The 13,349-nt window shown below is 44.3% G+C and overlaps 1 protein-coding gene across 3 annotated transcripts in view; it reads right to left on the bottom strand.

Moving 5' to 3' along the window:
* LOC137571009 (potassium channel subfamily K member 2) overlaps positions 1–13,349 on the bottom strand; it is a 214,511-nt gene that overhangs the window by 37,782 nt on the left and 163,380 nt on the right. For all 3 annotated transcript variants that reach the window (XM_068279704.1, XM_068279702.1, XM_068279703.1), the window contains 3 exons: positions 12,862–13,022; positions 10,994–11,180; positions 6,572–6,711 (listed from right to left, as the gene is read on the bottom strand). In XM_068279704.1, the coding sequence (XP_068135805.1) occupies positions 6,572–6,711; positions 10,994–11,180; positions 12,862–13,022 (488 nt within the window). The remainder of the gene's footprint in view (positions 1–6,571; positions 6,712–10,993; positions 11,181–12,861; positions 13,023–13,349) is intronic.

Raw genomic sequence — 13,349 nt, 5'->3', positions numbered from 1 at the left:
GGGAATAAAAGTGGAAAATGCCAGGAACAGTTTTCTATTTATTTACTATATAAAATTAACTGAAATCAAAATGTGGACAATACAATACACATGTTATGGGATAGTATAGCTGTCTGTCCTGCTTTAAATATAAATTCACCTTCTTAAAACAAGGTATTTGCAATTACTCAGCTCCAGTTTTGGTGGTCCTGTGCCTCCTACAGGAGCGGAACCTGACATGTTTTGAGGTAATGTGAATTCTGAGGTAATGTTGGCTCCCCAAAGGTATAAATAGTGGTTATCTGAGCTTCTCTAGCCTTCCTGTCAGCTTGAATCAGTCTGGCCATTCTCATAAGATCTTTCTCAACAACATGGCATCTTGTGTGTAAAATAGTTGCTCACCAGATTGCTTTGGTTCACACCATTCTGAGTAAACCATGGGGGGGGGGGGGTTGAATTGTGCAAGAGAAGTTTAGGATAACAGCAGTTACAGAAACACACAAACCAGCCTTCACTAGATTACCGTTCAGTAATCAGGGGTTCATAATTCATGGGAAAAATTGACATGCACAGACAGCTAGTGAGGCTCATCACAATGTCGGGGTACGGGGTAGCCGTAATTATCGGCTGACTTGAGCAATTACGGCATTGGAATCGCCATCCGTGAACCGTGATCTGCCACGATTACAGATGGTGATTCCGAATGCATCCTTGCACCCACATTCGACCTGTAATTCCGGGTTACGAGCTGTAATTACAACTGCCATTATATATGTATACAGGTAGTCCCCGGTTAACGAAAGAGATAGGGACTGTAGGCTCACTCTTAACCTGAATTGGTTCTTAAGTCGAAACACTGTGCCATCTCTGTCCCCTTTGCACTTTATGTGCCCCCCTTTGCCTCCAGTGTCCCCCTCTGTGCCTGTTTGTCCCCCTCTGCCTCTCTATGTCCCCTCTGTGCCTCAGTTTGTACTTCCTGCTGTGCCCCCTCTGTACAGCCTCCTCTTTGCCCCCCCTGGACACACCTCCTTACAAGTCCAACGCTGTCTGTCCTCCTCTCTCCACATCCAGCTCCCTCTAGCTGCAAACAGCACCGCAGTGCTGTACGTGGCAAGAGGGATATGGATGCGGAGACTGAGAGAGGATGACAGACAATGTTAGGCTCAGTTTGGAGGTGAGTCCAATGCTGAAGCTGCACGCGCCGGCACTGTTGGGGGCTGTGCATGTGCATGCGCATTAGCCGACGACTGGCCACGACTGGTCAACTTTGTGGGGGGGCACCGCTGCTGCTGACTGGAGGGACGGGAGGCATGATGTGGGCACAGAATGACTGTAGGGGGATGGTAGAAGCCCCAGGTAAGTTAAACTGCTTTTTTTCAGGCTTTAAGAAGAACTGTCACAAAAATCTTAATTTTTAAAACACGTACAAATAAGAAGTACATTTCTCCCTGAGTAAAATGAGCCATAAATGACTTCTCTCCTTTGTTTCTGTCACTTACAGCAGGCAGTAGAAATCTCACATTACAGGTTTTGGGCTAGTCCATCTCTTCATGAAATGTACTTCTTATTTGTATATGTTTTAAATTTTAAGGTTTTCGTGACAGTTCCTCTTTAAGTATCCCTTTAAGTCAGATCATCTGATCTACATACTGTTTCTCTTTCAGTGGTTCAAACTATTGCAGTTAGGTAAGTAAAATTTAAAGAGAAACTCCGACCAAGAATTGAACTCTATCCCAATCAGTAGCTGATACCCCCTTTTACATGAGAAATCTATTCCTTTTCACAAACAGACCATCCGGGGGCGCTGTATGACTGATATTGTGGTGAAACCCCTCCCACAAGAAACTCTGAGGACCGTGGTACTCCTGGCAGTTTCCTGTCTGTGAACCTTGTTCCATTGTGGGAAATAGCTGTTTACAGCTGTTTCCAACTGCCAAAACAGAAAGCAGCAGCTACATCACCTGCCAGCAGTAAAAATGTCACCATGTAATAAATGTCAGAATATAAATCAGGGATTGAAAAGATTTTACAATGGGCAAACACTGACTAAATCATTTATACATAATTATTGTAAGAATGAAGAACTTTTTAATTACATTATTTTCATCAGAGTTTCTCTTTAAGAATAAGGCAGTACAGATTTCAGCCTCTGTTATCTCTGTCACTACAGGTTCTCTTTAGCCCTCAGCAGGCTGAGATGTTATAGAGCCTCCTCTAAGTACCAGCATTATGCAGAGTCTTCCCTGCTATGATAACAGGGCCATCCTCCAGCAACCGAGTGAATCCAGCATGAATTCTGCCTTTGGCAAAACTAATCTAAAATATATTTCACTTCCATCCAGTGAGAATGTGATGAGATAGGAGGAGGAGGAGAGCGCAGTGTCATAAAACGGGTTTGAGAAATCAAATGGCATTTTACCTATAGTGTTTAATGACACTCTGTACTGAATGGAACTGAACAAAAGAGAAACTCTACTGTTGAGAAAAACTACATGCTTTTAGTTACATAATTAAAAGAGAAACCGTGACCAAGAATTGAACTTCATCCCAATCTGTAGCCGATACCCCCTTTTACATGAGAAATCTATTCCTTTTCACAAACAGACCATCAGGGGGCGCTGTATTGCTGATATTGTGGTGAAACCCCTCCCACAAGAAACTCTGAGGACCATGGTACTCCTGGCAGTTTCCTGTCTGTGATCCTTGTTGCATTGTGGGAAATAGCTGTTTACAGCTCTTTCCAACTGCCAAAACAGCAAGCAGCAGCTACATCACCTGCCAGCAGTAAAAATGTCGCCATGTGATAAATGTCAGACTATAAATCAGGGGTTTAAAAGATTTTACAATGGGCAAACACTTACTAAATCATTTATACATAATTATTGTAAAAATGAAGCACTTTTTTACTACATTTTTTCACTGGAGTTCCTCTTTAAGCTTGCGTAGCCCCACCCCTGTTACAGTTCCTAGCATGCATTGTGAAATGTTGGAACAGGGTAAAACATTTAAAAACCATTTAAAAAAGAGAGGTAGTGATGGAGTTACCTCCCTAGTAAGTAGACACAGATTCTGTTGATTTTTAGTCAACAATAATATTTATTCGAGTACTCCACAATGCAACGAGTTTCGCAGGTTCAATCCCACTTCTTCAGGCAATACTCAGAGTAAAAGTCTAGTACAGGTCAATCTATGAGCCAAGCTCCTCTGTCAGGGGCTGCCTTTGGTTATATGTATATGATTATACTCACATGTTTGTGAGTATATCTGTTCACTTTTAAACATCTGTGCAACAAATAACCTACTACACTATATTGGGCCCTCGGTGTCACCTCTTCGGTTTCCAGCACGCACTGCGGCCGGGGGCAAGCTTCAGACACAGGTTCTTTAAAGTGTGGCCAGCTGTGGCCAATCACACTCCCTCTAACAACCCCCCTCCCACATCCGTCAATTAATGTTACATACCTCCTTATGGGGAGGTTCAATGTAATTTTTTTTCTTGTGCTTAGCTGCCTTTAAGGACTACATGAACAGAGGCAATAAAGCTCTATGCTTCCCACTGACCTCCTGAGGGCCCAGTCTATTGATTTGGTTGCCTGGTTGGTTATCTGACTGGCACTGACACCCCCTCTTCCAGGGGCGTAGCAATAGGGGTTGCAGAGGTTGCGACCGCATCAGGACCCTTGGGCCAGAGGGGCCCCGAAGGGCCCTCCCTGAACTACAGTATTAGCTTTCTATTGATCCTGTGCTCATAATAATCACTTCTATAGATAATGTAAGAGTGAGCAGAGGCGCCAGCAGGATAAAAGGTTCTAATAGGCTTAAAATCCCTCAGGAGGTGGTGGCGGACTCGCCTCCCCGAAGCAGACAAGATACCGTCAGTTTTATGACAACAGGTTTATTAATATACTCCAAAACAATTAGTGCAACGCGTTTCACGGGTGTGTTCCTGCTTCCTCAGGCAACAAACAGATAGGAGTACACAGTATAGTCTCAGGCAGGGGTCACACTTGTCTTTCAGTTTTCTACACTTTGCAGAAAACTGAAAGACAAGTGTGACCCCTGCCTTACAGCAGCTAATGTAATTTATAGAGAAAACTGACAAATTGCGCAAGATGTCAGTTTTTTTTCTGCATGCGAAATCTGCATTAAAGTGTGACCTTGCTTATTGAATAACATGAGTTCTCAGTTGAAGTCAGTTTTTCTGTGCAGAAAACGCGCACGAAAGCCGGTAAGTGTGACCCCTGCGTGGTTACCTAGGCGGTAACCCATGTTTGTGAGTATATACATTATATACTTTTCATTTCCAACCCCTTGTTTTGCATACTACACTATATTGGGCTCTCTGTATTTCTTTTGTCTTTATCGTTACACTTCTATAGATGCTTTGAATTGTGGAAATCATGAACACACTGCTCCCTATCCCCTTTTTGCACCTCTGACACTGCAGTTGCCATTGGCAGGTTTTTGTGCGCCGTATCAATTGTTATGTATAGAGTGCTTGCGGGGCCCCATTGTAAAACTTGCATCGGGGCCCACAGCTCCTAAGCTACGCCACTGCCCTCTTCTTTCTCTTCTTCTTAGATTCTATTGGCCCGTGTCTCTGGAAGTACAGGTCATTTTGACATCCAGTTTTCACCACAATTGACCTCAGGTATGTATTGTTTTAGCTTTTATTGTGGAGAATTATAAGTTTGCTTTAAAGACAACTCTATCGCTCTGTTGGAAATCAGTACCTGTTATTATTAATATACAAATTATAAGTTTGTGACAAGCTTACGTAGAAATCTCACTTACATACAGCATACACTCACTGTATTCAAAACCATAAGCTACAAAAACGAGTATTGCTGAAGGACAAGCAATGCGCCACGACAGTCAGCTAGAAGCCACCAAACCACCTCTTTCTTACAAGGAAAAACTTTATTCAACCAAACAAAAGAAGCCTAGGCAGAAAAACACAAAACCACACAAACCGAGCAACTTTCTGTGATGAGATGGAGGGGCAAGTAAAATAAAAAAAATTGAACAAAGACACGCCCCCTCCACACCTCCACCTATGAGTAGGAGTGGCCAAAAAATGCTGATTTCCGATTTGGTGGAAATTCCAATTTCTGCCAATGTTGATTACCGATTCTGCAAATTTCCAATTTTTCTGATTTCTGAGGAATCTTTTTTTTTTTTGTCAATTTTTTGCATTCTCTAATCTGCCAAATACTTTAAGGTAGCCATACACTGGTCGATTTGCCATTAGATCGACCAGCTGACAGATCCCTATCTGATCGAATCTGATCAGAGAGGGATCGTATGGCTGCCTTTACTGCAAACAGATTGTGAATCGGTTTCAGCCTGAAACCGATCACAATCTGTTGAGCTGCTCCTGTCGCCTGTCCCCTCCCCCCCCCCCCCGTATACATTACCTAAAGCTGGCTCCGGGTCCTCTTCTCCGTGCTGCACCCCGCACCGCATCCCAGCGTACACTGTGTCACTCCGTGACCAGGAAGTTCAAATAGAGCGCCCTCTATTTGAACTTCCTGGTCACTGCAGTGACACAGGAAGTTAATGTACACTGGGATGGAAGCAGGAACAGAGCGGAGAAGACGCGGAGAAGATGGCCGGGAGCCAGTGTCAGGTAATGTATACCTGATCGGATCGGCCGCCGCTAGCGACGCGCTCCCTACCCGCGGGCGATCGACGGTATTTTTCCGCACGGCGCGATCGACGGACCGATCCGATTTCGGGAGGAAATCGGATCGGCGGGTGCGTTTAGGGCGAACGATTGGCAGCAGATTCGATCCCAGTGATCGAATCTGCTGTCGAAACGGCCGCAACTCGGGCCAGTGTATGGCCAGCTTTAGAGTTGACTCGGAAGTGCTGGACCAATCAAATAATGCAGAATTTTACCTCAGTTAAGGTGGCCATACACTTATAGATTTGCAGCAGATTCGACCATCAGATAGATTTCTGTCAGATGCCTGTCAAGTCGAATCTGACAGGAATCTATCTGATGTGTGCCAGACACTAGGAACAGATTTCCAATAGATTTCAGAATGAAATCTATTGGAAATCGATCTAAATGCATTATTGGACCATTAGATCCAATGCAACTCTATGGGCTATCAATCTGCTCCCGAAAGCAGATCAACCTAGATTTTCCATTCAGTCAGATAGATCAAATCGATCGAAATCGGCTGCAAATCGATCGATCTGCTGATTCGATAGAATCGATTTTCAATTTGATCAATCTATGGCTGAAATCGACCAGTGTATGGGCCCCTTAATCGGAACAATACAGAAATGTTAGCCCGCTCCCAAGACTCAAGAGAACTCAGTAGTATCTGAGTCTCGTGATTGGTCTAAAATGGCCATGGTAATCCAGTTTGGTGGAAACAATTCTGGAATAGCCCAATCTACCAATCTTTCAGTTGAGAAATGGACTCACTTATAAAATCTGTGGAAAACAGGGACAAATGAGGAAGAAAGAGGAGCAGAAGGATTTGGTGTAAGAATGAGGACTGTCCCTCCAAAAACGCAATGATAGACAAAGGAACGGAGAGTATTCCATGGTGGAAGGGGGAGGGGGGCAGTGACTTACCTCTTCCTTGGTTTTTTTGGACAGAACTCTCAGCCAATCCCCAATCATGCTTAGAACAGCAGCAAAATAGGCGAGACCCACCAAGATCCAAAACCACACCACAGGCTTGTAGAAGTCAAGATATTCAATATCCGAGCCACCTAGAAAAATGAGGCATCGAGATTAGAGATGTGGTTTAGAGTAATTAACTACAAATAAAAATGTCTCCTCATATGTTTTCCTTAGGTTGGATTACACTGGTCATGGGCTGTTAGTAGTACCATAGTGTAATAGTCTTACCTTCCTGCGGTGAGTCCCGCGGCGTCTCCGGCGGTACTCGCTCGCATAGTGGGACTCCCGCTCTGCCGTCCTCCAGTGGCATCCCCGGCACCCCTGCGGTGGTGGTTCAACACGGGCGCATGCGCAGTATGTCCAGACGGACGCATGCGGGACAGAGCAGCCTTTATAGGCTGAGGAGGCGTGTCTCATGGGGTGTCAGCTGTGATGTCATCAGCTGACACCCTTTTGCAGGAGATGCTGTTAATTCTGGGGTGGGCTTTTGCTTTGCTTCTTGGGTGTTCATTAGCTCAATGACCTTGACACTAATCAGTTCACTGGTTCTTGGCCCTTAACTAGTGTGAATTTGTGAGAGCTACATTTCATATATCACGCATCAGCACCATATATATGTACTCTAGTCAGTCAGTATTATATATTTGTAATATTGTATATTGAACAGTGTACCGACCCTTGCCTGCCTTTTGACCTCAAATCTGTCTATTGCCATCTGATATCTGTGTATGACTCGGCCTGCCCCTGACTTCGCTTCTGTTTAATCCTTCCAATACGACTGCCATCTGACTTATGTGTATGACTCTGCCTGTTATTTGATTACAATTTTGCCTAGCCCTTCTTGCCTAGTCCATCTGCTCTCGTGAACGACCTCAGCCTGTCTCTGATTACCCTTTTTTCACTAGCACTCTGTGCGTGATACATAGCAAGAGGGGGCAGAGGTTGTGACTGCACCTAGGCCCCTCAACCAGACATCCTCACTATGGGCCCTCCTTCATCCATTTTATTAGCTTGTCATTGGTGCTGTGCTGGTAATGAACACCTCTGTTGTGCATTGCATAGTGGTAATCCTTAACAAACTGTTTCTTTGCTCTAAATACTCCTCTCTGACACTGCAGCTGTCCTCGGTAGGTTTTGGGGGACCATATCAATAGAGTGCTTGGGGCCCCATGCAAAACTTGCACTGGGGACCCAAGCTCCTTAGTTAAGCCACTGGCTGTTGGGGGTGCTGTACAGAGGAGAGGATGCTGCTGCACACAGGGCCGGGCCGAGGCATAGGCTGGAGAGGCTCCAGCCTCAGGGCGCAGGGTAGGAGGGGGCGCAGAATTCATTCAGCTGTCATTCCTAATTGTGTTTGAAGCAGAAAGAAATAAGAAAAGGGGACACATAGCAGTGACTGCATGCCAGATAACTAGATATTAAGGTGTTGGGGAGGTTGTGGGCCCTGTGGCGCCTCTTAGTCCAATAGCAATCAGTGTGTGACGGCTGGGGTGGCAGGGATGGAGGGGCGCACTTTGGTGTCTCAGCCTTGGGTGCTGGAGGACCTTGTCCCGGCTCTGGCTGCACATGATTAAGGGGGAGCATATGTATAAAGAAGGCAGCTGCCCATGGGAGATGCAGGTGTAAAAGGTGGCTGCACATAGAATGGGGCCTCCTTCTGTAGTACCTGGAGATGTTGTGCTGCCATGACTAGAAGAATGGTTCTTTTGAAAAGGAAAGGCTTAAGGATGTCAAACATGTACAGCAAGCCAGCTACATAGATTTCTCACATAGGATGACACACGTATCTTTGACAGAGAGGAATGTAGGGGTTAAAAAAAAAACGCACAGTACTTAAAACATTAGCCGCTGCAAAGGGTTCCAACATTCTCTCTAGACAGGTGGCCAAGACACCCTCTCCACTGAGTATGGCGACAAGTGAAGAAGTACAAGAAAATAAAACTATTTTTAAAACAAGAATGAATAACCAAAGCATTGTAGACAAGACACATAACATTTATATTGCACTGTTCTTCTGGCAGACACAAAGCTGCACCCACTTTGGGATGTTCCACTGGTGACCAGGATCATTACAGAGCCTTCCCCAAAGACTCTGGCTTGAGCCTGGATTCACACCCTGATCGATGGCTCAAATCCTATCCTGTCCAGCAGTAGCTGGTTAGTGTAATGGTTAAGAGCTCTGCCTCTAACACAGGCAACCAGGGTTCGAATCTTGGCTCTGCCTGTTCAGTAAGCTGCATTTATTCAGTGGAAGACCTTGGACAAGACTCCCTAACACTGATGCTGCCTATAGAGCGCGTCCTAGTGGCTGCAGCTCTGGTGCTTTGAGTCCACCAGGAGAAAAGTGTGATGAATGTTCTATGTCTGTCTGTGTCTACATCAAAGTCAACAGCCTTAACCAGTATGCTATCCAGCTGAAACACAATCTGTCACCCTTAGAAACAGCACTTGATCCCTCTGGTGACAGTTGGAGGCGAAGTTCAGTACAGATGTGTCACTAGCCTAGAGCCAGCAGCACATTCTGTTGATATGGAGGAGGAGGGATGAGGGAGCGTGCGGCGTGAGTAGGAGAACAATGCCCATGACTTCCGCTCAGGAGTGACAATACACCAGTCCAGATTCCTTGTCAACGAACTGAAAACCGCTGCGCACATGCTAGGTTCTCAGAAGATATGGAGTCTGCCAGCCTTTTGAGCCAATAACCATTTAGCGTGTGTAAAAAAATATCAGTTGTACCATAACGCTAGGAAAGGCTAGGTTCCTACTCAGGCCATACCACGTCTCAGCATCCGGTGAGTGTATTCAGAGTATTCACCGCTCTTTCTGTCAGCACCACTATTGTCGCTGCCACCATTTGAGTCCTCACACCACTAACACTTCTACTGGGCTCAGAAACAAGCGCAAGTAACCTCAGACCCCCTGGCAGAAACATAGGTCTACCATTGGCTAGATAAGTGGGAATTCCCCCTAGCAGCAGAGAGTATTCTCATTGGTCCACCACTCAATGAACCAATTAAAATCCTCCCTGGTGCTAGAGAGGATTCCCATTGATTTTTTGCAAAACGGTGATAACCCTATGGTTTTCTTGGACTCCGATATCGGCGTCTGCTCCCGATCCCACCAGCACTGGTCAGCGCGACTGGAAGACCAAAATGGCAACCGAAGACACAGAAGAGGGTGGGAGAAAAGAGCCTAATGGGAACGGACACTGTCTGTTCCAGTAAGCTTACACTGACTCTATGTGCATCAGAATTGTATGTGGGCTCTGGTTGGGAATGTTCTGTAGTGGACATGCACAGAGTGATCCCGGCCATGGGAGCAAGGTCCATGATGCGCGCCGCCGGGCCTAGCACTTGCACACTACTGCCAACCCAGAAGCAGCTTCTGCTGGCTTTTAGGAGAGAACAGAAAGGGGGACAGAGGTGAACGGAAGGAGTGGTAGGCATGAGGACTGCTCCCTGTACATGTCTGCTCCCCCCATTCTTACAATTTTATTTGCCTAGGATATTCTTTAATCAGAGTGTTTTTGGGCCAAGTATAAATGTGCCCTAATATTTTACTCCAGTAGTACATAGTTGTTTTTTTTTGTTTTTTTTTGCGGGGGGGGGAGCAAAGTTTCAAAGCATACTGTAAGCAAGGGGGAAACTCTGTTTAAGGATTTTTCGCTCCTGACCATAAGATGCATTTAGGTTAAGAGGACAAAATCCAGAGGAAAAAAAAAATATATAGTAAACCTGGTGCGTCCATGGTGAAGGAGCATCTTGTGGATTATGCCCCCTTGTGTCTCATGTCTCCCTGTGTCCTCCTCTGTCACCCTTGTGTCCTCCTGTGTCCCCCACATGTCCGTCTCTTTCCTCCTTGTGTCCTCCTCTATGTCCCTTTGAATCCCGCTTGTGTCCTTCTCTATGCCCCTTTGCGTCCCCCTGTGTCCTCCATTTGTCCCTCTTGTGTCCTCCTGTGTCTCCCATGTGTCTGCCTCTGTCCTTCTTGTGTCCTCCTCTGTGCACCTTTGTGTCCTCCTCTGTGCCCCTTTGTGTCCCCCTGTGCTCTCCGTTTGTCCCCCGTGTCCTCCTCTGCATGGACACAGTACAGGGAGTCCTGCAGTGGGCTGGAGGTTCGTATTGGCAGGTGTTCACAAGTCAGGAACTCCCGGCATTTGGACTATAAGACGCAGTGACCCCCCCCCCCCCCCCCCCCACACACACACACACACACACACACACAATTTTGGGGGAGCAAATGTGAGCCTTAGAGTCCAAAAAATACAGTAATATCAATAACTTGTAAATATAGAGACATGTTTTATATAACGAACCCTTAAAAGTCCTACTTTTAAATGATCTTGTCCATGTTAAACATCCAGGCGCCTACCTGCGACGTAGTCTCCAAATCCAATGGTCGTTAGGGTGATGACTACAAAGTAGAAGGCATCCAGGGTATGCCAGTTTTCGATGTGTTGAAAAATTAAAGCTGGAATAGCAACAAACAGTATACATCCAAATAAAATGAAGATGACAGTTGAGATGATCCGAATTTTCGTCTGACTTACATTCCATTTCTGTAACAAAATAAGAGAAAAGGAAATGTGAGATTAGATTCCGGAAAAAGATTTACTGATTAGAGTTTGATGACATATTTGAATGGTGTTCTCTAAGAACATTTACACATCAGCATTTTCTTGTATATTCCTGCATTCAATATTAGGTAGGAGAACAGATAATACACTGAAAAAACGAGCTGCCTTGTGCTGCCAAAACAGCGTGGACAGGTTCTCTTCCCATCTCGTGTCATTCATAGCTTGTAACTCTGCATGTATGCTGTTTCCCTGAAAATAAGACCCACCCTGAAGCTAAACCCAAGCATGATTTTCAGGCTTTTTGTGGATGGTCAAAATCTAAGCCCTGCTTCAATAATAAGCCCCAGAAACAGTTCATGAACAAAGTCAATTTAAATAATATATAGGCAGCTGTGGTATACATGTAAACGAGTAAAATATACTGGCTGTAGAATGCAACAAGACAGACAAACACAGAACATTTATATCGCGCTTTTCTCCTGGCGGACTCAAAGCGCCAGAGCTGCAGCCACTAGGGATGCGCTCTATAGGCATTAGCAGTGTTAGGGAGTCTTGCCCAAGGTCCCCTACTGAATAGGTCCTGGCTTACTGAACAAGCAGAGCCGAGATTCGAACCCTGGTTTCCCGTGTCAGAGGCAGAGCCCTTAACCATTACACCTTCCAGCCAGCCAGACCCTTCAGCAAGGAAAGCAGACCCCTTAAAAGATTTGCACTCAAAAGACCCCAGGAGACCCAAGACATTAAGGGTTGGTGCCGGGCTTTTTGTAAATATAGATAGTTGCACATGGACAATAAAGCAGCAGAGGCGGCCATACTATTCCACAAAAAAAAAAAAAAAACACATATATACAGTAAGTAGATAAATACATGTTCTACTTACATAACATATGAATTGTACTGTCCATGTTTTGATTTCAGTCCATTGTATATAGTAAATAAAGAGAAAACTGTTCCAGGTATTTTCCATCTTTACTGCCTCAGACTGAAGCCAATCCTGATGTAATTCCCTCCCTTACTCTTTTTTTCTCCTAGAAACTGCGCTGTCATATCTAGTTTGCTTTGTAAACACACATGAGCATGAGCACAGCATAGATCATATTTCAGCACCTTCTCAGCCTCATTTCTCACTGAACTGCCCTCAGCCAATCAGTGAGGAGCAGGAATGTGGTGTGTGGGGAGATAACAAGCTTCCCTCTTCTCTGCAATGTACTAGAACAGAGCCAGGCTGACTGAGATAAGATTCATTACAGTAGAAACATTAATGATTATATTGTAATGCTTGCAATGCAGGGTCAGCAGGTAGATTACATAATAAACACGGAGCACTCAGCAGTGGGTAAATGGAATTTGAATTTATGGCTTTCTGTAAATAAAGATTGTTGTACAAGGAGAAAGGAAACAGTCACAAGAATTTCATAATGGAATTAAGAGTTTGGAGACTTATGATGATCTAGAATATGATGACACGACTGTTTGAATAAATAATTATGTTTTTTGTTGTTCAAAAATAAATGTGGACTGTTGATCAAGAAAAAATTTGGCATCCCCTGAAAATTATCCCACATGCATCTTTTAAATTAAAATTGAATATTTTCGGGGAAACTCTGTATGTTTGTAATTATTTATTGCACAGTGCGGCATAAAACAAGAAAAATATACTTACTTCAAACATGTCCTCTACTCGTGCTATGCCCTTGCCAAATATGGTTCCTAGCTGATCTCCAACCCCAGCCAATAAGAATCCAAATAACGGAATTCCCAGCAGGGCATAGATAATGCAGAAAATCTTTCCTCCCTTTGTTCGCGGAGAGATATTTCCAAATCCTGCAAACACAAAAAAGCCATGAAAGGACATCATGACAAATGAATACAAGTCATAATTGTAAGATATAATGCTACCTCGTGGTACTAGTACTACAAGGCAGTTAGGGGTCACTAACAGACACCATTTTGGGGGAAGTCTTCTGTTATGGGCTCCCTGCAGTCTGATCTGTTGAAGAATTTTGTATATATATGTATATATATATATATATATATATATATGTATATATATATATATATATATATATATATATATAGATATAGATAGATATATATAGATATATATATAGATATATATATGTATATATATATATATATAGATATATATAT

This window comes from Hyperolius riggenbachi, chromosome 4 (genome assembly GCF_040937935.1).
Source record: "Hyperolius riggenbachi isolate aHypRig1 chromosome 4, aHypRig1.pri, whole genome shotgun sequence".
Classification (NCBI taxonomy): Eukaryota; Metazoa; Chordata; class Amphibia; order Anura; family Hyperoliidae; genus Hyperolius; species Hyperolius riggenbachi.
The sequence above is the reverse complement of the archived record's forward strand: the minus strand, read 5'-3'. Positions and strand labels throughout refer to the sequence as shown.